Raw genomic sequence first — 27,051 nt, 5'->3', positions numbered from 1 at the left:
TGCACCATCTATCAGTTTCATACAATCTCCAAATCCAGCGTTATATTGACCGTTTATATAACATCCATCACTAAAATGCCATGAACAAACAAACACACCTCAGCTTCTTCAAATATCTCAAGAGTAACCAGCTGCAGGCATACAGCGCAGCCAATCTTGACGCAACGCAGCCAATCTTTATTGTAAACGGGTCTTCCTATCGCTCGTCGGATAAAGAAGATGTGATGGTTTTAATGGGATTTTTATTGGTTTTAAGGAAAACTGTTATGGTTTGTACTGGTATGTGATGGATTCTATTGGTGGAACAATTCTCAAAACACACTACAAAAAGGAATTTTGAAATGGTTTTAATGGAAAAAGCTATTGGATTGTAAGGGTATTCAAATGGAAATGATTAGAATTTCTGTGATGGTCTCTATTAGTTTTTTCCAGCAGTACACTTCTAATAGTTTCCATTAAAATACCATTTTGAATCATTAGTTTTTCCCATTAAAACCATTATAAAGTTCCTTTTGTAGTATGTTTTGGGCATTACTCCGACATGCTCTGTTGGTATTCTTATGTTCTATTGGTTCTGCTAGATAACATCCTAACAATAGAATCCATCTGAAACCAATAGACATCATTATAGTTTACATTAAATCTGATACAGTTCACATTTAACCATTAAATGTTGTTTCTGTTGTGTTTTGGGCAGGGTTCTATTGTTATACAGGATAAGGATTTTTTTTATTTTTATCCAGATTTTGATTGGACAAAAATCTGCATATTGCAGGACCATCAATACTGCTTCAATATTATTGGAAAATAAATATTGTACATTTTAAATACACATAAAAATTGTCAATATATTTTATCATCTTATTTCCACTGTGAAATCAATGCTGAAAATGATTTGTTACGAAATGCCCTCATAATCTTTCATCTAAAACATTAACCTTCAAAGGTCAGGCTTCCAATTTCCAATAAATTTTCTAAAAAATTCAATCAATTATTCGACGAAATTAAGCCCCGTCCTACATTTACCTTTTTCCAGAAGCCAATATATGTTACCATTACAATGAAAACAACACTATAACTTTTGTTTCATGATGATTTTAAAGCTTTGGTAGCTCAATTTATACAAATGTAACAACATGTTTTAAAATGATTAGTCTATGTAGTATCCAGATTGTCAGATGAAGCATCTTTGTTTGGGTTTGACACACAGGACCTGCCAGAGAAATGGGACAGCGTGAAAAAGCAGGCTGTGATGGTAAAGCAGCAAGTTGCCCCACTTCAGGCAAATGAGGTGGCAAACCTGCGCAGAAAATGTGCCACGTTCGACGTGGAGCAACATACCTTCCGGGAGCAGTTCCGCAAGAAAGGCTTTTTCAGGTACAGTGCATGATAGAGCATAGAGAAATATCTCATGTTAGTATTGTAATGTTGTGAAAGTGTCACAGCAGTGATGGATAACCGTAATCAAGACCGTTACCCAGTCAGTAAGTCAATTTCCTGCCACACATTTGTCTTGTGTTGTCTTAACTCGTGAAATCTTTTCAGATTTGATTGTTTAAATCCGCATCAGAGGCTTGACACATCCCATAACCAAATTCACGAGTTGGAAGCTACAATGGCTGAGCTTATCGAGTCAGCCAAACTTTTCGACATCAACGTACCAGACTACAGACAACTCAAGCAGTGTCGAAAAGAGTTGCCTGTTCTCAAGGAATTGTGGGATATGATTTTAGCAGTCCAATCCAGTTTAAATGCATGGGAGACCACTCCGTGGCGTGACATAAATGTGGATGAAATGGAGCTGGAGTGCAAACGTTTCTCTAAAGAGATTCGCACGCTTGATAAAGAGGCACGTTCATGGGATGCCTTTACAGGGCTGGATAGTACCGTAAAGAACACACTCACTTCCCTACGGGCGGTCGCAGAACTTCAAAATCCAGCCATCCGTCCACGACATTGGCAGCACCTGATGAATGCCACCGGAGTGCGCTTCACCATGGACCAAGACACCACGCTGGCTGACCTACTTAGCCTTAACTTGCATCACTTTGAAGATGAGGTCAGGGGCATTGTTGACCGGGCAGTGAAGGAAATGGGCATGGAGAAGGTGCTAAATGAGCTGGACACCACCTGGTCAAGTATGGCATTTGGCTATGAGGCACATCCACGCACCAACATTCCTCTGTTGAAGTCAGATGGGGAACTTATTGAAACGCTGGAGGACAACCAGGTGCAGCTGCAAAACCTCATGTCGTCCAAATACATCGCTTTCTTCCTGGAGGAGGTATCCACGTGGCAGAGAAAGCTCTCGGTGGCTGATTCAGTGATCTCTATCTGGTTCGAAGTGCAGAGGACCTGGTCACACCTGGAGAGCATCTTTATAGGTTCTGATGACATTCGCTCACAGCTACCAGAGGTCAGCTATGCTAATGCTAACAGAACGATCAATATGCAATGATTTTGTTCTCACCAAATGTGAAATTTAAATTGCAGATAATAGAATGTAAAACAAAAGCAAAAAATGTTATACGGACATTTGAGATAAGTTATTGTTTCAATATGTATTAATGGAGAACTTAGAGTAAAGCAGGATCTCATGTTTTGTGAATCATCTTGTCCTGCCCTCTGGCGGATTATTCATAGAGCTAGATGAGAGATAAAAATGTCCATCTTATGCTTTTGGGTCGAAAACATTTGGATAATTACTGTTGTGCGCCCATGGCCAGAAACAGATGTTTTTCTGAATGTGTGGGGTTTTTTTGGCGAATGAAATTGAATCAAATCATTTTCTCATGAATCTCTCCGCAGGATTCCAAACGCTTTGAAGGCATTGATATTGGTTTTAAAGAACTTTCATACGATGCTAATAAAACGCCTAATGTTGTGGAGGCTACCAACAAACCTGGACTCTACAGCAAACTAGAAGACATGCAGAGCAGGTTTGGCTTGGTTTCTGTATTTCTTTGCCTTTTCTGTGAGCTAAAGAAATAGTTAACACAAACAAAAACAGGTCATAACCGGCCGTATTTCCCTTTGTGAAAAAATCGACTGCTTAAAGGGACAATTCATCAAAAAATGAAAAAGGAGAAAGATATTTGGAAGAATGCTTATAACCAAACAGCTCTTGCCCACCATTGACTCCCATAGTAGGAAAAATTACAATTTTTATGTCCTGTTGAACACAAAAGAAGACATTTTGAGGAATGTAGAAGAACAGTTCTTGGGCACTTTTGACCACCATTGTATTTTTTCCTACTAAGATAGTTCAATGGGGGGCAAAATGTGTCTAATGATAAGCATTTTTCCAAATATCTTTCTTTGTGTTCATCAGAACAATGAAATTTACACAGATTTGGAACAGCTCGAATGTGGATAAATGATGACAGAATTTCTTTTGGGGTGTGAGGTGTCCCTTTAAAGGAATAGTTTACCAAAGAAAAATATTTCTATCATCATCTACTCACCTTAAGATTGTTCCAAACCTGCAAACATGTCTTTGTTCTGCTAAATGCAAAAGAAGATATTTTGAAGAATGTCAGCAACCAAACAGATTTTATCCCCCATTGACTCTCATAGTATTTATTTTTCGGCAGTAAATGGGGGATGAGATCTGTTTAGGTACTGACATTCTTCTAAATATCTTTATATGCGTTTAGCAGAACAAAGAAATGTTTACAGGTTTGAAAACTTGAGGGTGAGTAAATGATGACAGATCTTTCATTTTTTTGTGAACTATTGCTTTAAGCCACTTCTATGCATACAATATAAGGATAGCTTATGGCAGTGCTTCCAAGATCTAAAAAGTCACATGACTGGTTGACTGTTCCATTATTCACTACTTTTGTAATACTTCAAGGAACTTTGCCATAAACTTGTACCATCTACCATTGTTATTTGCAAACCTTAAGCTTGGGCATTCTGCCTTATGTCCTTAGCGTATTACTGACGAGATAAATACTTGGTTGGAAAAAGTTAATTTAACTTAGGTGTGAACTATTCCTTTAATGACGCTCATTTAGAAGATGTTTCCTTTAGTAGGTGCATAAATGCACACCAAACTGTTTTCAGTGTTCCATAAATGCTTTGCTCTAAACTGAACATCTGTCAGATTGAGAGTGTGATGGTCAATGTACCTGTTCCTGCAGACTGGCTCTTTGTGAGAAAGCCCTGGCTGAGTATCTGGACACCAAGCGTCTGGCCTTTCCACGATTTTACTTCATCTCCTCAGCAGACCTGCTGGACATCCTCTCCAATGGCACTGACCCTCACCAGGTATAGCAGTAGCACATATGAAAGATGTAACCATCGAAAATGTCCTTGTTTATGGATACAATTTTACATGCAACAATTTACCCCCAATTTGTAAACCCTATTGCTATTCTAAAAGATTATACAAACTTAACTTTTGTAAAGTAAAGGTAAGCCGAAGTGCAAAAATATCCTTAATTTTTTACTTTTTAACACACTAGATGGCAGTGTTGGTCACTTGTTGGCAAATTGTCTTGGAGGCAAATTCCATCTAGTTTTTCAAATGACATACTAGAAGAACCTTAAATCAAAATAACAGCTGGGCAGCTGTCAAGACTTTCGTTTTCTCCCTCAGGTTCAGAGGCATCTGTCAAAATTGTTTGACAATATGGCAAAGATGAAGTTTGAAACGGACGCAGACGGCAACCCCACCAAAACAGGGCTCGGCATGTTCAGTAAAGAGGACGAGTATGTTCCATTTAATGAGCCTTGTGACTGCAGTGGCCAGGTACAACACATTTCTTCAGATTTCATATAGAACACTATGAATTAACATGAGGCAAGTTTAAGGAGTTGCTTTCCAAATGATCAGACAATTGAGCTGTACATTAAAGCTGCAATCCATAACTTAAAGTGAAAAAGTAAATATCAAGGCAAAGCAAGGCGAGTTAATTTATATAGCACATTTCATACACAAGGTCAATTCAAAGTGCTTTGCATAAAATGATTGACAAAGAAAAATAAGACGGATCTTTAAAATGCTAATGATTTAAGATCACAAATACAACTTTAGATTTTAAAAAACAATAAAACAATAATAAAATGTATTAAAAATGTGAGTGTATATATAAAAAGAATAACAATAAAAACAAAAGAAATCATAAAAAGAAGTGCAGTTTATGTTAAACAGCCACAGTGCTCACGTTGTTAATGCACAGCTAAACAAGCTTGTTTTTAATCTGGATTTAAAAGTACAGTTGTGTTCAAAATTATTCAACCCCCAATGCTGTAAATGGTTTTAGGGAATTTAGTGTACATTTGTAATTGTATTCAGAATGAAATCCTACAAGGACTTCTTAAAGAACGATATGCAACTAAAATGACATCAATTAGTTTTGTAATACAGTAGTAAATGTTTATTTTGTGAATTCTTCATTGACATAATTATTCAACCCCTTAAAGACTACCACTCTGAAGAACAGAGGTTCAATGAAGTGTTTTCAATCAGGTATTGAAAACAACTGTGGATATCAGGGATCAGCAATAAAGCCTAATAAGCACCAATTAGGCAGCTTTAAAATTACTGTGATACTCAGCTCCTTCTAGACATTTACTGGTGTGGTTACAAACATGGTGAGGTCAAGAGAATGGTCCAGGAAGACAAGAGAGCAGGTGATTACTCTTCACAGGAAGGGCAATGGCTATAAGAAGATTGCAAAGATGTTAAACATACCAAGAGGAACACCATAGGAAGCATCTTTCTCAAATTCAAGGCAAAGGGCACTGTTGAAACGCTACCTGGTCGTGGCAGAAAGAAGATGCTGACTTCGACTGCTGTGCGCTACCTGAAGCGTAGAGTGGAGAAAAGTCCCCGTGTGACTGCTGAGGAACTGAGTAAAGATTTGTCAGATGTGGGTACTGAAGTTTCTGCTCAGACAATACAGCGCACCCTGCGTAATGAAGGTCTCCATGCCAGAACTCCCAGGCGCACCCCCTTGCTGTCCCCAAAGAATAAGAAGAGTCGACTGCAGTATGCCAAAAGTAATGTGGACAAACCACAGAAGTTTTGGGATAGTGTTCTGTGGACTGATGAAACAAAATTAGAACTGTTTGGGCCCATGGATCAACGCTATGTTTGGAGGAGGAAGAACAAGGCCTATAAAGAAAAGAACACCTTGCCTACTGTGAAGCATGGCGGGGGGGTCAATCATGCTTTGGGGCTGTTTTGCTTCTGCAGGTACTGGGAAGCTTCAGCGTGTGCAAGGTACCATGAATTCTCTTCAGTACCAGGAGATATTGGATGACAATGTGATGCAGTCCGTCACAAACCTGAGGCTTGGAAGATGTTGGACCTTTCAACAGGACAATGATCCCAAGCATACCTCCAAGTCCACTAGAGCATGGTTGCATGGTTGCAGGAAGGCTGGACCATTTTGAAGTGGCCATCGCAGTCACCAGACTTAAAACCGATTGAGAACCTCTGGTGGGACTTAAAGAAAGCAGTTGCAGTGCGCAAGCCTAAGAATGTGACTGAACTGGAGGCTTTTGCCCATGATGAATGGGCGAAGATACCCGTAGATCGCTGCAAGACACTTGTGTCAAGCTATGCTTCACGTTTAAAAGCTGTTATAACTGTAAAAGGATGTTGTACTAAGTACTAAGATTGAATGTCACTTGGCGGTTGAATAAAACTGATAATGATGTGAGCTCAGAAAAGACATTTGTGGTTATTTCATTATAAATGTTATGTTATATTTGTCTGACCTACACGTGCCTCTTTGATTTAATTGTACGCAGGATGACTGAATGATCATAATCAATGTCAAACCGACCAAAACAATCAATTTCAGTGGGGGTTGAATAATTTTGAACACAACTGTACTTACACATTTCAACATAGACACACACACACAGACGGACACAGACAAGCATGCACGCACACACAGACAGACACGTTTGAGATATAGGAGAGAGAATCACATGTCAAATATTAAACAGAAAATAAATTCCTATATGCAATATTAATTATGTAAAACTTCTGAATTCTAAAGCAGCCTCCTCAGCCAGGCAAATAGTGCAGTACAGTATGCAAACGTGGCGAGGAACCCAACACTCCAATCGAGAAAAAAAACTCGGGAGAACCCAGGCCCAACCAGGGGTTTCCAGTTCCCCTCTGGCAAAAGCTGTGGCCTCTGTACAAGCTCGACAGTGCTTGCACAACAAGGCTAAATAAAAAAAAGAAATAAACTTTAAAGATTTTCTTTATCCAGCTCTATCATCTCAGCTCTTGTCAGGTCATCGCTTCCCATTCTCCGCTAGATAGGAAAATGATGTACCACCTGCACTTGATTTTGAAATTCTAGGTATTACCAACTGACAGGATGCCTGAGAGCTTAATGCACACTGCGGATTTAAACCATGTAGGGCTTTAAAAGGTAATAAGCAAGATTTTAAAGTTAATCCGATGCTTTATAGGTAACCAGTGCACGGTTGACAGAACTGGCTATTATGCTCCTACTTTTTTGTATGTGTAAGAACTCGAACTGCCGCGTTTTGTACCAATTGGAGTTTTTGTGATAAACCCGCAGGGCAACCACCTAACAGTGCCTTACAGTAATCTAGTCTAGATTAATTAAGTAATCTTAATTAATTTCTCTGCATCTGACAGTGACAGCATATGACGCAGTTTAGATATATTCTTCAAATGGAAAAACACTATTTTACAGGTGTTGGCGATATGGTTCTCAAATGACAGATTACTATCGAATAGAACGCCAAAATTAGCTGACGATGAGGGTTTTATGGAACATCCGTCAATAGTTATGCAGTAGAGATGCGTGGATGAGCTAAAATGTCACCTGCAACCACTGCTTCAAATAAATTATCCACCCGTCACCCGCCCGCATGTATAATTTTCTCTAATATAGATATCCACACCCGATCGTCACTTTAATTACTCTAATTCTTTGTTTTGAGCATGATGTTATCAGATTCAGTGACGTTAGAACTAATCTGCCAATTTTTGATGGTACAATAATACGCTGAACGTAAAATGCTTTTAAAGGAACATTAATTTATAAAACAAAAGTTTGTCTTTGGCCAGATTAGCCTACATTTTCTTAATAAAATAAACACAGGCTTTACTACCTTCAGACTTTGAATATCACCGTTTCTGTCACTGCAACACACAAGCACACTTAAAAAACTGGATAACGGTACATTTTCTAGCACTGTCTTTGTCTGCAAATGCTTTAATCTTATCCTTAGATTTAGCACACACATGATGTACCATATTCAAGGTCTTGTGGCTTTCATATACCCCTCACAATGCCTCACCGTCGTTGCATATTACATACCCAGCACTTGATTCATCCTCGTTAACCACTTCGCTAAAACGCTCACACACGGTACTTTTCTTTCTTTGTTTCCTTCCTTTTGTTTTGTTTTTAATTCTCCCACCCTCCCGGATCTGTTTCACCATTTCTGCTTTAAGAAATGGACCCCCCTCTCTTCCACCGGAACGCACATATTTCTTTTAAATTAGTGCAAATTAGTTTCTGCCTGATGAAAAATGCATTTAAGACACATTCATATTTTTAGAGAAATATAGTTAATATTTTTATATGATCTCATCCACCCGCAATTGATCAGAATGTTTTTTTTTATTTAACCGCCATCCGTCATCACTATTATGCAGTGTTCTTGGTTGTTATGTACCGCGGTTTTCGGTCCAAAAAGTAACACTTCTGTTTTGTCCTAGTTCAGTAAATTCAATAAAAAAATTAAAATTCAAAATTCAAAAAAATCGATATATGAAAGGTAAATTCGATTTGGGCCTATAATTCCCTGTTCTCTAGGGTCAAGTTTTTTTTTTTTTTTGACAAGGGCCCTTATAACAGCCACCTTATATGCTTTAGTCACATGTCCTTATTTCAGGATGAGTTAATCATACTAAGAAGAAGATCTATAATTTCTGGAAGCATCTCTCTCAGTTGTTCAACGGGTTTCACTTCTGGTTGCATTGTTATAATTTTTTCTCTAATATTTTGGATTTTACTTGTGAAGTAGTTCATAAATTCATTACTGTTATGCTGATATCCAGAATCTGAAGTCGTTTACGATTTATTTTTTGTTAATTTAGCCACTGTGTTAAATAAAACACGTAACTTTATTCAAAAAAAAATGATCACACTTCCGGGTTCAGCTTCCGGGTTCAGCTTCCGGGTTTAGGGACTCGTTCGCTCGGTCCTTTCTCGAACTCCTCGGTTCAATACTCTCTGCTCGGGGATATCCTGGACGCACCGTCTCTATGTCTCCCGAGTATCGTGGTTTCCCAGCCGGTTTCTCTCTTGCCTTAAATGCGAGAAGCAGGTTTTTTTCACTATAGCGTTGATCTGCTTACTCACCGTCATTCTCCCGACACGCCCTCTCTCCGCAGACCGTGCTAAACCACGTCCCCCTTGCCACATACCCCCACCGCCCGACTCAGGCCGAGGCTCCATCCGGCCTGTAGCATCGTCCCCCCCCCTCCGGGAGAGAAAGTCGGCCAGTGGATCCCCTGGAACTTGAATGGTTGCAAAGCAAGGTACCAACGAGTGATCCACGCGTTGGTGTCCTTCATGCGGTGGAGCCATTGGAGGGGCGCGTGGTCCGAACAGAGCGTGAACTCCCGCCCCAGGAGATATTAACGGAGAGTGAGGACCGCCCACCGGATCGCCAAACATTCCTTCTCGATGGTGCTGTACCTCATCTCAGTCCGTGACAATTTGCGACTGATGTACAGCACCGGGCGATCCTCCCCCTCTACCTCCTGGGACAGGACCGCGCCCACGCCCCTGTCCGAGGCATCAGTCTGCAACAGAAAAGGGAGTGAAAAATCGGGAGAGTGCAATAACGGCCCGCCACACAGAGCAGCCTTCACCTGGGTAAACCCCTGCTGACACTGCTCCGTCCATTGGACGGTATCTGGTTCCCACTTTTTAGTGAGGTCAGTCAGCGGGCTGGAGAGGTCCGAATAATTGGGTACAAACCGTCTATAATATCCCGCCAGCCCCAGGAACTGCCGCACCTCCTTTTTGGTCTTGGGTCTCGGGGCGGTTGCAATTGGTGCCGTCTTATCAATTTTGGGACGCACCTCTCCGTGACCCAAGTGGAAGCCCAGATACCTTACCTCTACTCGCCCAACCGCACACTTCATCGGGTTAGCTGTCAGCCCCGCACTCCTCAGCGAACTCAGGACCGCTTTCAAGTGCTGCATATGCCGCTGCCAATCATTACTGTATATAATGATGTTATCAAGATAGGCTGCGGCATATGTCGCGTGAGGTCTGAGAATACGGTCCATGAGACGCTGAAATGTAGCCGGGGCTCCGAATAAGCCGAAGGGAAGTGTGACGAATTGGTGCAAACCGAACGGCGTAGTAAAGGCTGTTTTCTCTTCGGATAAGGGAGATAGGGGGATCTGCCAATATCCCTTCGTCAGATCCAATGTCGAATAAAAACGAGCCTTGCCAAGCCGGTCAAGTAATTCGTAAATTCAAGGCATTGGATAGGCATCGAACTTAGACACCACATTCACCTTGCGATAGTCCACACAGAACCGGACCGAGCCGTCGGTCTTCGGTACTAAAACTATCGGGCTCGCCCAGTCACTATTGGACTCTTCTATTACCCCCATGTCCAGCATAGCATCTAATTCCTTCTGAACCACAATTTTTTTCTGTTCAGGTAACCTATATGGGCGACTGCGCACTACCGCACCCGGTTTTGTCTCAATGTGGTGCTCTATAAGATTTGTGCGGCCGGGCAGGGGCGAGAACACATTCTGCCTGTAACTTCGCAACATCCGTAAGCTGGGAGGACGAAAGATGATCTCCCCCTGGAGCCAGAGCGAAAGACTGCACTTTGATGTTGGCTTCTGGCCCGAGATCATCTACTCTACTCACTGTCGTCGCCAGCATCACGGTGTTCGCCTCCCTCCATTTTTTTAGGAGGTTGAGGTGATAAATCTGATGTGCCCCGCTCCTGTCCGATCGTACTACCTCATAATTGAGATCTCCTATTCGTCGTGTGACCTCAAAAGGTCCTTGCCACTTGGCGAGTAGTTTAGAACTAGACGTTGGGAGCAATACAAGCACTTTCTCTCCCGGTGAAAATTTACGTAGCCTGGCGCCTCTGTTATAATGTCGGCTCTGTCTGTCCTGTGCCTGTAACAAATTCTCCAAAGAGAGCCGCCCCAGTGTATGGAGTTTTGTTCGCAGGTCCAGGACATACTGAATTTGATTTTTGCTTGCGGAAGGCCCGTCCTCCCAACATTCTTTTAGGACGTCTAAAACCCCGCAAGGCTGGCGACCATAGAGAAGCTCGAAGGGGGAAAACCCCGTGGAGGTTTGGGGGACCGCAAATAACAGAGGGTCCAACCACTTATCCCCATTTTTGGCATCTTCGTGTAAGAATTTCCGGATCATGGTTTTTAACGTACGATTAAAACGTTCGACCAGCCCGTCTGTTTGTGGGTGATAGACGCTGGTTCGAATCGTCTTAATCCCCAGTAATCCGTACAGTTCGCGGAGTGTCCGTGACATAAACGCCGTACCTTGATCTGTGAGAATCTCCTTCGGGATTCCCACACGGGAGATTCGCAACACTGGGTTGCATAGTCCACAATGACCAATGCAAATCGATGTCCTCGTGGAGATCGCTCTAACGGCCCGATCAGGTCCATACCAATTCGCTCGAAGGGGACCTGAATAAGAGGAAGTGGGCACAATGGTGCCCTTGGAGTGGCCGGTGGGTTTACCAGCTGGCATTCAGGGCAAGACGCACACCAAAATTTTTGTTCCCAAAATTAGCGGATGCCGGAGATGCTCGTTAACAGCCACCTCTACACTATGTTTTTGTCCCCTGAATTGTATGGTCAAGGGCACCAAAGGGTAGTTCACCACGTCCCCGTGTACGCACCTTACCTTAACCCCGCGGCTCGTATCCATTGCCTCAAATTGAATCAGGCTTTGCTGAATTGAGGTTTGATTACACCCTGAATCCACCAACGCCTGATATGTACCCCCTCTAATACTCAAAGGTATTTGGTACAGCCCGTCGTGACCGAGGGCAGCCTGAGGATTGAAGGGAACCCGGATCATCATACCGACCTCCATCATAGGACATCGGTCGATAAAATGTCCGGGGTCCCCACAACGCCAACAGGCCGGCCTAGGAGCCCCCGCCGCCCCAGCGGCAGGAAGCAGACCCCCGAATTGGCGAGGAGAGGCTGACGAAAAGGAAGAGGTCTGTGGACCGTTGCCCGTCCGGTGGGGGTGTCCTTCCACGTGGACCTCACAGCTCCGTATTGCCCCGCCTCCGGTGGGAACCGGGTTCGCGTCGCCGGACGCGGGTAGAAGTTCCCCCTTGATCTGGGAAGTGGCACCGGTCTGGTAGAGGTGGATCTAGAGGGGGAGAGAGAAAGAGATGATGGGGTCGCGCCGACCCCAGGGCACGCCACCAATTGGTCCTCCCCCAGCTGGATGGCCTGGGCCAGCGTCGTTGGGCGGTGACACTGGACCCATTGGGCAGTTTTCTTAGGCAACCGCGCCACGAACTGCTCCAGCGTCACCTGGTCGACGATGGTATCGACGGTAGTGGCCCCGGCCATCAGCCATCTGCGGCAGGCATCCTGGAGCTGGTGAGCAAAGGCGAAAGGCTGGGAGTGCTCCCTGAATTCCAGGGATCGGAACCGCTGCCGGTGCTGCTCAGGACTCCAGCCCACCCGTTGGAGGATTGCCTTCTTAAGGTCCGCGTATTGGAGCAGATTCGCTACCGGAAGTTGCTGGGCTGCCATCTGGGCCTCTCCAGACAGAAATGGGATAAGGCGGGCTGCCCAAGCATCCGGCTGCCATCCGGATAGCTCCGCGGACCTCTCGAACAAGTCCAAGAAGGCTTCCGGCTCATCCTGGGCTCCCATCTTGTGCAGCGGTACCGTCGAGAATGCAGCCAATGAGTAGGAGCCTCTCTCCTGGCCCAACCAGCTCCGGAATGACTCGCGGTCCTCCTGTTGGGTCTGGATGAGTGTCTGGAAACGTCTCTCCTGATCTACTCGAAGAGCCAACAGGGCCTGATGATGTTCTTGATGGACACCAGCGAGTGAGGAGATAACTTCCGCAAATGGCGATCCTGGCGGGGACTGCAAGGTGGCGGCTCCTTCCTTTCTTCCCGTGTTTCGGCACCAGTGTAAGGTAGGAAGAAAGGAGGCGGGGTCAGCGTGGCTGGGAAACACGTAACTTTATTCAAAACAAAATGATCACACTTCCGGGTTCAGCTTCCGGGTTCAGCTTCCGGGTTCAGCGTCCGGGTTCAGCTTCCGGGTTCAGCTTCCGGGTTTAGGGACTCGTCCTTTCTCGAACTCCTCGGTTCAATACTCTCTGCTCGGGGATATCCTGGACGCACCGTCTCTATGTCTCCCGAGTATCGTGGTTTCCCAGCCGGTTTCTCTCCTCTCGCTACCTCCTTCGTGCCTTAAATGCGTCTCCTCGCCAATTACTAGGACGAGAAGCAGGTGTTTTCACTATAGCGTTGATCTGCTTACTCACTGTCATTCTCCCGACACGCCCTCTCTCGCAGACCGTGCTAAACCACGCCCCCCTTGCCACAGCATCTTTGGTAGTTGAAGTAATTGTTCTATCATATTTGTAACAAGGAGTTTGATTTGGAGCTGTAGGCCAGTGAAGCAAATATAATATCAGATAATGATCCGAAATGTATTCACCCTGCTAAAGGATTTTAACGTTGTACACATCTATACCGTAAAACAGTATTAAATGTAAAGTATGATTACGAAGGTGAGTGGGTCCTGACACATGTTGCCAAACGCCCATGAAGTTATGAGTGTCTTTGAAAGCCATTCCTAAGGCCTCTGCATCTTTATCTACATGGATGTTAAAGTCACCAACGACAAGGACTCTATCTGCGGCCAGTAATAGTTCTATTAAGAGCCCACCAAAAGCTTTAATAAAATCTGTGTGGTGCCCTGGAGGCCTATATACAATAGCTAGAATAAAATTAAAAAAATGTGTGTCCTTAGTATTAGGTATTGATGCATGAAGTACCATGACTTCAAATGAATTGTAATTAAAATTAGACTTCTGGGAGATGCTAAAATAATTATTGTAAAGTGTAGTGACACCCCCCTTCTGCATTTTTAGAAGGGGACACCCCCCGTCCCAGAAGGGATTGAGACCATCTCGTTTCAACAGGTCAGGTCTGCCCTCAAAACTCTTCCAGTTATTTATAAAAACTATATCATTCTCCAGGCACCACTCAGACAACCAGCCATTTAGTGATGATAATCTGCTATAAATCTCATCACCACGATAAGCAGTGTGGAGGCCAGAGAATATTACAGTGTCTGACATCGTGCTTGCGAGCTCACACACCATATTATCTTTGGTGATCTACGATTGACGGAGTCTAACATCATTTGTGCCGACATGAATAACATTCTTACTGAATTTACGATTAGCCTAAGCCAGCACATTTAAATTTTACTTTATGTCGGAAGGGTTAAGTGATGTTTTGTCCTGCGACTATGCCGCCTCACAGTCACAAAGTTTCCCAGCTGCGGGGATTTTCAACCGGAACCGAGCTGTGTGCACTAACGTTGCTTGCATCCAAAATGTTTTCTACCGTGCGAGACTCTAATTCTAAGATCTTCTCCATCAGTCTAACTATTTTCCTGCATTTATCGCATGTTAAACCCTCGCCGCTGACAGAGAAGGCTAAGCTAAACATATGACATGAGGTGCACGTAACAATAATAGGAATAGAAGCCATAACTCAACGGGTTTGAAGAGCAATTCTAACTTACCAAGGTTGTTTGATGAATCGTAGAATATATGCTTAAAAAGAGAAACAGTTTGCACACAGAGACAAACTAGAGGCAAGATGATATTCCACAGTGTAAACGCCAATGCTATGCTAACGGCGTTAAGTTAACTATCAATTTTATTTTAGAATCAAGTTATAAATAAGTTAGCAACAACAATGATAGGTTACAATAGGAAACTAAGGTCCGACTCTAAAATGACACCAAAATTGTATATCTTTAGACCTCTTAAGTCAAGGTATGTGTTTACCTTGTTAGTTTTATCCTTGTTACCAAATAAAATTACTTCAGATTATTTTTTTAACTGAAGGAAGTTTTGACACATCCAGCTGTTAATTTCATCAATGCATTGGCAAAGAGACTCAATAGGCCTGGAGTCATTGGCTGAGAGAACCTACGTAGATCTGAGTGTCATCTGCATAGCTGTGGTAGTCAATTTGGTACTTTATTATTATTTGGCCAAGTTGGAGCATATAAAGTGCATCCGGAAAGTATTCACAGCGCTTAACTTTTTGGCACGTTACAGCCTAATTCCAAAATTGATTAAATTCATTATGTTCCTCAAAATTCTACAAACAACACCCCATAATGAAAACGTGAAAGAAGTTTGTTTGAAATCTTTGCTGATTTATTAAAAATAAAAAACGAAAAAGCACATGTACATAAGTATTCACAGCCTATGCTCAATAGTTTGATGAAACACCTTTGGCACTGTAATAAATCTCCATAAAAGGGAAGGAAGGAGTCGGGAACCGGCAAACATTTAAACATTTAATAAAGTAAAACAACAGCCGGCGGCCCCTCACGGATGACCGCCGGCGAACAAAACACAAGAACATAAATATAAACTTAACATATGTTCGGGCCCGGTCCTCTCTCCTCGACGGTCCGGTCGCTCGTTCCTTTTATATGCTCCCATCTCCTACGTGATTCGAGGCCGGTGTGCGCACAGCTGGCGCTAATTCACAAATACTCACCGGACTCGAACCACGGTCTCGCCCCGCCTACTCTACTACAGGCACCAATTACACCCTAAAGTCTTTTTGAGTATGATGCTACAAGCTTGTCACACCTATTTTTGGGCAATTTCTCTCATTCTTCTTTGCAGGACCTCTAAAGCTACATTAGGTTGGATTGGTAGTGTTGGTACACAGCCATTTTCAGATCTCTCCAGAGATGTTCAATCGGGTTCAAATCTGGGCTCTGACGGGGCCACTCAAGGACATTCACAGGGTTGTCCTGTAGCCACTCCTTTGTTATCTTGGCTGTGTGCTTAGGGTCATTGTCCTGTTGGAAGATGGACCTTCGCCCCATTCTGAGGTCCAGAGCGCTCTGTAGCAGGTTTTCATCTAGGTTGCATTCATTGTTGCATTTATATTTTCCTCGATCTTGACTAGTCTCCCATTTCCTGCCGTTGAAAAACATCCACAGAGCATGATGCTACCACCACCATGCTTCACTGAAGGGATGGTATTGGCCAGGTGATTAGCGGTGCCTGGTTTCCTCCAGACATGACACTTGCTATTCTTTTATCAGAACAGATCATTTTGTATCTCATGGTCTGAGAGTCCTTCAGGTGCCTTTTTGCAAACTCCCCGCGGGCTGTCATGTGCCCTTTACTGTGGAGTGGCTTCCGTCTGGCCACTCTGCCATATTGGCCTGATTGGTGGAGTGCTGTGGAGATGCTGTGGAGATGGTTGTTCTTCTGGAAGGTTCTCCTCCCTCCACAGAGACATGCTGGAGCTCTGTCAGAGTGACCATCGGGTTCTTGGTCACCTCCCTGACTAAGGCCCTTCTCCCTGATCGATCAGTTTGGCCGGGTGGCCAGCTCGAAGAAGAGTACTTGTCGTTCCAAACTTCTTCCATTTACAGATGATGGAGGCCACTGTGCTCATTAGGGATGGGTACCGAAACTCTGTACTTTATCGGTTTCGGGGCTAAATTATAAAAGACCGAAGTATTGATAACCTCTGACGTTAACGGTTCTGCTGTCGGTACTGGAGAAATTAAGAAAAACATTTACTATTTCTTATTGCTAAATAAACGTAAACTAGCATATTTTAATTGACAAACCATGTCTAATTTGCGATAATAATAAAGACATTTACCTGCATTTTTGATATTCGCAATCTCGCACGCGAAATGTCCGTCTGTGCAACACTACAGAGCTCACGCGTACATTACACAGAGCTCGCGCGTACATTACACAGATGGATGCAGATAATGCGCGTTGCAATAAGTGCAACAAGACTTTTGCTAGTAAGAGCGGAAACACAAGTAATCTGGCTAAACATATCTCTAAAGTGCATTATGTGCAGACTGATAAATGCAAAGTTTTCGACTGCCTGCTAGCTAATAGTTCATCATCCACGTCCTCAGGTACGTATGCTAGCCAAGCAGTGTTCCGAAATAACACAGACATAAATATTGTATACGATTTCTTTAAATTAGTATGTAATAATTTAAGAAACACACATCACATAAAAAATAGCCTACATATTTATCAGAAGTAGCCTAAATAAATCTTAAACATAAAATATGCTTTCACAGTACTGCATTTAAAATGGATGAATAATAATAAATTATGCCTTAGAAATTATAAATCAGAGCTTACCTAAATAATTAATTTGTAGCCATGAAATACATAAACTTTTTTGTGTTTGTGTGTTTATACATATTATGTCCCTATTTATCATAAGTACTAAAAGCACAAACACACAAATGAAGGAAATATGTGCTACACTACACACATCATCACAAAAGAGAAGATCTCCAACCAACACATAATTGGAATACCATTTCTATATTATTATTAAACAAAAACAACAGAAAACACAAACAAATTTAGGACCTCATGCATTTTATTTTAATTCTCTATGAATAATAGGCGGGTATCAGTCATATTTTACCTGCATTAAGATATGTTAGGTCAACGAATGTAAAGAATAATAATGTTTTTAATAGTGAAAAAAACTCCAGCTTTAGTTTTGTCTTTCATAAAAAAACACTTAACGAATTTACCACAGGTGGACTCCAATCAAGTTGTAGAAACATCTCAATGAAGAGCAGTGGAAACAGGATGCACCTGATCTCAATTTTGAGTGTCATGGCAAAGGCTGTGAATACTTTTGTACATGTGCTTTTTTTATTTTTAATAAATTTGAAAAGATTTAAAAAAAAAAACTTCTTTCACAATGTCATTATGTCAAGTGAAGTGTTGTGAATACTTTCCGGATGCACTGTACAAATTGAAGAGGAGCGGAGCAAGAGTTGAGCCCTGTGGAACACCACAAGTCATGGGTTTCCAGTCAAATTTATGGTTGCCTATGTTCACATATTAACCTCTCCCTTTAAGGTTTGACCTGAACCATTTAAGTACCGTCCTAGAAAGCCCAACCCAGTTTTCCAGCCTATGCAGGAGTATGGTGTGATCTACAGTGTCAAAGGCAGTACTGAGATCTAGTAATACCAGAACTAATATTTTGCCTGAATCAGAATTCAATTGAATATCATTTATTATCTTTATGAACACTGTCTCTGTGCTGTGATGCTGATGGAAACCAGACTGATAATTGTCCAGGTAGCCATTTGAGTTTAAGAATTTGGTCAGCTGATTGAAGACACATTTTAAATATTTTTAATCTCATTTTTAAATAATTTCTTATTATCAATCAAATAGAGATGCACCAATATATTGGCCAATTATAGGTGTTGATCCATAAAAGCAAATTTTCACATGCTATCAGGTGATAGTTTAAAAACAGCCCTAATGATCAGAATCGGTATTGTTATCAGCAGATATCACTCTGAATAATCGGCTATCTGTATAGGTCGAGAAATTGATGTATCTCTAAGATGTTTTTTATTACATGTAAAAAATAAATGATTTAAAAATGAGATTAAACAAATAAACGATAATAATTTATTAAGCAAGTACATATTCTGGTCCGATTTACCAACAAAATCTCACCGGAATTCTATGTATTTTATAGTTGCTAATTTGTATGAATTCATAAAATCTTATTCAAATGTTTAAGTGTGATTTGTTTATGCGCCAGTGGGATTAGGTTTGTGGTGGGGTTAGGGAAGGGGCTGCAGTATTGCCTTTTCCTAATAATCTAATAAATCTTATACATTTATAATAATTCATATCGTACAAATTCATGCGAATTAGCCACCTCGTAAAATATTGACAAATTCCCATGAGATAAGGTTGGATTTTGCGGATAATTTCTGTTTGACATCATTTGACTTCAACCCACGTAACGTAACCAGAAATTGTATGTTTCAAACAGTGATGGCGATAGAGAGGCAATAACTATTCAGCTTAAAAACGGTTACAAAACAGGCTTCATAGGATGCCTCTTTTGATTTGAATAACCAAGCAACTACCTAGAATCCACTGCAAATGTAAAAATAGTTATTTTTACAGTTTCGGCTGTCCCGCAATATAGTGTTATGGAGTACATCACAGTATAATCCAGCCTTTGAAGATCTGCATTCAGAGTTTATCTTTTATGCTGCTTTAACACATCTGCTCGTATATGCAACATGCATGCATATTTTAAGGCAACTTAATGTACTATATAGGGATGCTGGCAAATCTCCACACATGCTTTAAGTCTGATATACAGTAAAATGGGTCTGTGTATCAAGACATCCTGTGGTTTTCCAGGTCGAGGTGTGGCTGAATCGTGTCCTGGACTCCATGCGTGCCACTGTACGGCATGAGATGACAGAGGCTGTCATGGCCTATGAAGAGAAACCCAGGGAACAGTGGCTGTTTGACTATCCGGCTCAGGTACTTAACAGCCTTCTGTTATTGTTAGTTGTGCGTCATGCACGATCAGAGGGCTTGTAAACAGAATAAGAGAATATCTATGAGGGAAGCAAATGTATTGTCGGGAATTAAGATGTTGAAAGATATTTCTGCAAGTATTACTTCATGAGCCAAAGGGTGAGTCTGTATGGCTTGACAGAATGAAAGCTCATGATGTCCTGTTTTTTTTTGCTAATTGCCAGGGAGGCTTCAGCGGCTGCCTGTCCGTTTCACTTTTTATGCAGTTGGGTCTATGTGACTACATTTGAAATGTGGATATTTGTCTGCTTTAAACATTGAAGTGGGTTTGGGGTTTTTGAAAGATTTTTTAAACAAGACTGAACATCAGTTTTTTATGTATTCTGATAGGTCGCTCTTACCGGCACTCAGATCTTTTGGACGACAGATGTAGGTATTGCATTCTCAAGGCTGGAGGAGGGATTTGAGAACGCAATGAAAGAATACTATAAAAAGCAAGTGAGTCAGTTAAACACCCTCATCACCATGCTTATCGGCCAGCTCAACCCTGGAGACAGGCAGAAAGTTATGACCATCTGCACCATTGACGTCCACGCGAGAGACGTGGTGGCCAAAATCATTGCTCAAAAGGTATCACTGTTTTTCTCCATGTCTTATGTTTTAGGAACTGTTTCAACTGCCATTGAAAAACTCTTTTTTTGCATCAGGCATTCAATGAGAAAACATTCAATGTTCTATTTACAAAACTTGGTTTCATAATAACGATGCTCTAAGGGGATTGCTCATATTTTGGTTTCACGGTTTCAAGGCCCAAAGTTCATTAGATTAGAAGTCCTGAGAAAACGCCGTAGAGTGGCTTGGAAACCATATCATGTGTTTTTTTAGCTTGGGTGTTATATTTTATTGTTGCTAATCCTTCATATTCATCCACCTCCTGCTGCTCACATTAGCCAGACTCAGTGTGTTTTTCTGGCTCCCAGGTGGACAACTCTCAGGCTTTTGTTTGGCTGTCCCAACTCCGCCACCGCTGGGGCGAGAACGAGAAGCACTGCTTCGCCAACATCTGCGATGCCCAGTTTCTCTATTCATATGAGTATCTGGGCAATACTCCAAGATTAGTCATCACGCCGCTTACAGACAGGTGAGTTGCCCTTTGAAACAGGGTTTTGAAGTGTTCTACTTTTTAGCATGCACATTGCAAATTATTATTTTCCTCTCTGCTGGTTGTCAGTGATCTGCATACCTCTCTCACAACACAAGCCTGCTCTTGCTCTTAAATAAACAGTAACATATCACAATGCTTTTACGAATTAAACTGTCCTCAAAATAGGGTGACCACCTGCTAATAACCCCAAGGGGGGACAAGGGGTATGTTTCTGAGGGACAATGTGGGACACTGGCGCGGCGGTGCCCCCATCCCCCAGAAAAACTGATAGTGGTTTACCCATTTCTAGCACATACCACCTTACATGGTATATTAATAATGTCCTATTCCCCTAAACATCTGTAATTGCTGATGTATGCTCATGAAAAGGCCAACCAATGTGTATTTTTTTAATAATAATGTGGAGACACACACAGATAGTATGAATTTAAAAGAGATTCTCTAAAAACAGATTATTGTAAAAAAAATACAAGATACTGCTTTACTGTTTTAATCATTATTGATTTTCTATCAATATTATCTATATAAATATTTATACCTTTTGAAAAAGTATAGTTGCTTTTGTTTTTTTAGTTTGGGAGATAACGAATAGTGAAATGTTGCTCACAATCATGTAAGGATACAGAGCCTGGTTTCACGAAGGCACGGATAGGCAGCATTTTTCTAACAAGCAACAAATATTTTTTAAATAAGCCCAAAAAAACCCTACCCGCGACTTATGATTTTTTAACGCGATTTGATAAAAAAACAAGCCCAAAGTCGCGGATTATGAGCGGACTTGGAAACTATGTTCCCAGTATGTGTGCATGTGGGCGCGCTGTCATGACAACAACGCAACAACCTAGTCAGCAGTTCAACTGAGGGGTGGGTGTGGCAACAGTAGCGTGCTGAACTGTCAAGTAATGTTCGTTTGGCTGCCTGGGGCTCGAGGATACAGAGCGACCAACTTTTTTTTGAGCAAACATTGATTATGCGTGACACGGTCTCAATTTGCGGGACGCATGAATTGGGCTTCAACGCTGTGCGCGCACGCGCTACGCGGGACGGGTGGTCACCCTACCTCAAAAAATGTAATAAGGTTCTGTAATCAACTGGTAAATATTTTTTTCTTGCCAAAACATTTCCAGCAGCCATCTCAGAAGCAGAAACGTGTTGATTTTAATGATAAAATTTATTTAATTATATTTATAACAGTGTTTGGATTTTATGTCAGTTATACAAAGAAGGGGGGAATGCACCATGACAGTAAAAGTTATCAAAAAAGTAATCTTAGGTGAACTATTAGCGATCGCGCCACCATCTTGGTATGCCCAACTGACAGAGAACGCCATTGAATTAAAAATCTCAAAATGACTAATTTAAAATAAACTGTTATTTTAGATCAAATAACCTGATCAAAAATAACTAGTTTTTCAGCTTATTAGGCAAACAATATGATTTTAGTTCAAATGTGTGTTTAAATCGTTACTTCTGATGTTTTTCCAATGTTTATTTTAGGCAGAATAGCGACGTATAGAAATCAATGTATCTAGGTGAGTGTGTATTGCACACTGTTGTTATGACAAATTTGTAAACGTTTAGAAATAAAGCTTCATGAATTAAAGAACATATACTGTTAAGACTTTAGATATAAAAACGGGGACTGGTAAGGTACGGTTTTATAATTAATATGTCATATCTTCCTATTTATTTAATAGAACCAATTGGTGGATAATGATATCATGAGCAATCGAGTCATTTATATAGATCAGTGGTGATAATCTCGATTTATCACCTCAATTATGTCACTCTTGGGGTTTGATTTTGTTGAAATTTAACAGACACTGAACTGGAATGGCCACAATACATCTAGAAATGCTGATTAAAGGGGTTATATGACACGGCTAAAACTAATATTATCGTTTGTTTTAGATGTATTGCAATGTGTATACACGATTTAAGGTTCGAAAACGCTGTATTTTTCCCACACCGTGCATGTTTGTATCTCCTCTTAGCCCGCCTCTCTGAAACGTGCTGATTTTTTACAAAGCTCATTGCTTTGAAAAGCAAGGTATTCTATGATTGACCAGTTAACCAGTGCAGAGTGATTGGTCTTATACTGCCAGCACGCTTCTTACCATATTTGGAACATCAGGTTGCAAAGCAAGTGTACTGATGGTACCCCCACCTTACTTGTGCATACATTTGGGCGATCTTAGGCTGCATTTACACCGCATGTATCAAGTGACCAAATTCCAATTTTTTCCTCCAATGTGGCACAGATCGAATGTTCTGTGCCATTTATATTGAAGTTGCAAAAATACCAGCTCATTTTTACTTTACGACTCCCCTAGATTCCGATGTACTTTGTATTGAGGCTCTGTAGAAATGCACTGAAGACGCCACGCCTGAACAATTTGCTTTTATTTTCATTTGACAGATCATATTTATCTTCGTAAACTGGCTGAGCTTAATCCTTCTCTCAGAACATTTCGTTCTTTTTGACATTGTTACAAGCAAAGTAATAAAAGCAAACAGCGGTATTGAGCCACCTAAAATCACAGTAAGGGAAATTTCGTCACCTTGACAGCATTACATTTACGATTTAAAAATATGCACATGAAATTACAGTGCAACTCAACTCAACTCAACTTTATTTATATAGCGCTTTTTACAATTTTCATTGTTACAAAGCAGCTGTACATGAGACACATTTAATACAAGTATGAATTCTAAAGCAGCCCCCCCGGCCAGGCAGATAGTGCAAAACAATATGCAAACGGTGGTGAGGAACCCAAAACTCCCATCGAGAAAAAAAACCTCAGGGGAACCCAGGCCCAACCAGGGGATTCCAGTTCCCCTCTGGCAAAAGCTGCTGCCTCTGCACAAGCTCAACAGTGCTTGCACAATAAGGCTTAATAAAAATATAAAAATTAAGGATTAAAGATTATCAATAACAATCTAATAGCATTTGAAATGTTGTAGGAAAAACAAAGTTGTCGCGTCCTTTATCCAGCTCTATCCTCTTAGCACTTGTCAGGTCACCGCTTCCCATTCTCAGCTCTGCCATCAGGTCTGGGCATTAACTGCATCCTGCGGTAACCTTGGAACAAAGAGACAAGACTGGCTGACAGTAGAGTACTGTTCTGCACTCTTTGATGCAACAAGTACATCATTTGTTGTTGGATGTGTTCCTGGTTCCGGTTGATCTAAATAATGCAGCCTAAATCCTCTGAGGATTAATATTATGGAGGTGTAGTGTATGCAAGATTAAAAAGATGAGTCTTTAGTCTAGATTTAAACTGACAGAGTGTGTCTGCCTCCCGGACCGTGCAGGGAAGAATATTCCAAAGTTTAGGCGCTAGATAAGAAAAGGATCTACCACCTGCACTTGATTTTGAAATTCTAGGTATTACCAACTGACAGGACCCCTTAGAGCGTAATGTACGTGGAGGTCTGTAATACAATAGAAGTTCATTCAAATACTGCGGCGCTAGACCATGTAGGGCTTTATAGGTAATAAGCAAGATCTTAAAGTTAATGCCATGCTTTATAGGTAACCAGTGCAAGGTTGACAGAACCGGGGTTATATGCTCATACTTTTTTGTACGTGTAAGAACTCGAGCTGCCGCGTTTTGAACCAGTTGCAGTTTTTGTAATAGGCCCGCAGGGCAACCACCTAGAAGTGCATTACAGTAATCTAGTCTTGATGTCATGAATGCATGAATTAATTTCTCTGCATCTGACAGTGACAGCATATGACGTAATTTAGATATATTCTTAAGATGGAAAAATGCAATGTTACAGTTGTTTGCGACATGGCTTTCAAATGAGAGAGTACTGTCGAATACAACGCCAAGATTCTTAGCTGATGACGAGGATTTTATGGAGCATCCGTCAATCGTTAAGCAGTATTCTTGGTTGTTACGCATAGCAGTTTTCGCTCCAGTAAGTAACACTTCTGTTTTGTCCGAGTTTAGTAGTAAAAAATTGTTACTCATCCACATTTTTAAGTCAACTATGCAATCCTTTATTCGATGAAACTGCTGGGTTTCATGAGGCATCGAGGAAATATAAAGTTGAGTATCATCAGCATAACAGTGAAAGCTAATTCCGTGTCGCTTTATTATATCTCCTAGAGGTAGCATGTATAATGCGAAGAGCAGGGGTCCCAAGACTAAGCCCTGTGGTACACCGTACTGGACTTGTGATTTGCGGGACACCTCATTGTTTATTGCTACAAATTGAAAACGGTTGGATAAATAAGACTTAAACCATTTCAATGCTATTCCGTTAATGCCGACGTAATTTTCGAGTCTATGTAGAAGTATGCTGTGGTCAATGGTGTCAAATGCAGCACTGAGGTCTAGCAGCACCAATAACGAAATACAGCCACGGTCAGACGCTAAAAGCAGATCATTTGTAACTCTGATCAAAGCAGTCTCTGTACTGTGACATGCTCGAAATCCAGATTGGAATTCAAAATTAATGTCATTCCTTTGGAGGAAGGAGCATAACCGAGCTGGGAGCAAGTAGGGGTAAGGTGCCTTGCTCAAGGGCACCTCAGACGTTACCCGCCGGCCCTGAGAATCGGCAACCTTCTGGTCACGACTCTCTAACCGTTAGGCCACGACTGCCCTATATTATATTTAAATGTATAATTGATGTACTTTTGGGATTCTGACAGCAGGTTGCTCAAGCATGCTGTTATTATGGGTCTGTCACAAGCAGTCTTTCAGCCCTTTTAAACAATAACAAAGTAGAGACGGTCCTGTTTGATAGTGAAATAAATGCCAGTGCAACTTCCTGAACATGTGGTCAGTCTCTGGGCTCTGCTGTGCGCTGCTGACCGTGTCAAACTTCTGTCTTTCATTCACACTGAAATGAGAGTGCGCAAGAAAAAAGATGCCATTGGTGTCACAGATGGCTTCATTAATCTATGATGGACTTTGAAAGTTAGTATTGTGCAGAGTAGGCTTTACTGGTGTCGTTTGAAATAATTAGGGTTCGTGCCCGTAGGGCTAGAAACCTATTGTATTTGTTAGTATTTTTCTTCTTCTCATTATTATTATTATAAAACTGATTGTGCAGCCCAAACCGTAAGGCCGACAAGAGCTGAGACTCGGTCAGATGGTAGTAGTCCTTGTCGCTACTCAGATACACGGAGCCAGCCATGTCGGACCCTAAGGGGCACTATAGCGATGACGAACGCGGATGACAGACCCTTTAACTGTCGCACACCCAAGTGTTTTATATCATTGGAATCCGTCATGATAGATTTTTCAAAAATTTGCATTTTTTGCATTTTTTAATTATGATAGTCCCTGGATTTTTGCCCGATCGGAACCAAACCAACGCTGATAAATTCTGTTGAGTATGAATGTAAATAATCATTGAAAAAAGTTGAAATTTCGATCCGCAGTTGCTAGACGGTGCAAAAACGTCCGGACCAGAAGTAGCGTTTTTACTAAATTGGCCATTACTCGTGAACCTTTAGAGATATCTTCATGGGGCTTGGGCTATATGTGTAACCGTTTGCGGTTACTTATTTTTGCAAACTACTACTAGGTCTTTCAAGTTATTTCAAAATATCCACCACAGTACAATCTCTAGATCAATAATTATCAAAAACATGTTGAACTTTTTCATTTGCGTGACCATTAAAGGGGACTTTTTTTAATTATTTTAACGTGAAACTTGTGCTGATCGGAAGAGGCCTGCATTCATAACAGTCAAAAAGGTGAAATCCGCTTAGATCATACGAAAGCAACATGATGTGCAATGTGCATGATTAATAGAAAGAGTTTCTGAATTTATCATGTAATTAACTTGTTTTGCTTTTGAAACAATACAGTTTTTCTGGTGAGGGAGATATTTGCCATATTATCTTGTTGTACTATTATATTAATAGTCAATGTAAGGATGTTACAGCAGCACAATCAGTGCATAGATATGATGAATGGATTTAAAAAAAAGTGCAGTCCTAACATCTGCAAAGTGTACGTTGCACCAAAACATTTCTTGGTAATATGTGGTATTTCAGTCTCTTTCAAATCTCTTGCATGTGTGTGTGTCTGTTTTCTGTCCGCAATTTTTTCTGTTCACTGAGTGGTTGTTGTGTGCCTGTGATTCGTGCACGTGCGCTCTGTGACTGTAAGCTTGTGCGTTTGTGTGTGTGTGTGTGTGTGTTGTGTGCATCTATGTCCCTCTGCATTATGTGGGTGTTTGTGCGCTGTATACATTTGTGTGTCATGTGTGAATGAG

General features: G+C 41.4%; 1 protein-coding gene across 1 annotated transcript in view; it reads left to right on the top strand.

Moving 5' to 3' along the window:
- Positions 1–27,051, top strand: part of dnah9 (dynein, axonemal, heavy chain 9) — a 137,975-nt gene that overhangs the window by 15,974 nt on the left and 94,950 nt on the right. The window contains exons 19-26 of the mRNA XM_056771917.1: positions 1,211–1,377; positions 1,546–2,416; positions 2,809–2,939; positions 4,146–4,272; positions 4,604–4,756; positions 19,521–19,646; positions 20,034–20,273; positions 20,624–20,784. Coding sequence (XP_056627895.1) covers positions 1,211–1,377; positions 1,546–2,416; positions 2,809–2,939; positions 4,146–4,272; positions 4,604–4,756; positions 19,521–19,646; positions 20,034–20,273; positions 20,624–20,784 — 1,976 coding nt within the window. The remainder of the gene's footprint in view (positions 1–1,210; positions 1,378–1,545; positions 2,417–2,808; positions 2,940–4,145; positions 4,273–4,603; positions 4,757–19,520; positions 19,647–20,033; positions 20,274–20,623; positions 20,785–27,051) is intronic.

The sequence above is a fragment of the Triplophysa dalaica genome, chromosome 17 (assembly GCF_015846415.1).
Source record: "Triplophysa dalaica isolate WHDGS20190420 chromosome 17, ASM1584641v1, whole genome shotgun sequence".
Lineage (NCBI taxonomy): Eukaryota > Metazoa > Chordata > Actinopteri > Cypriniformes > Nemacheilidae > Triplophysa > Triplophysa dalaica.
This window is presented reverse-complemented; position numbering and strand designations above follow the sequence as displayed.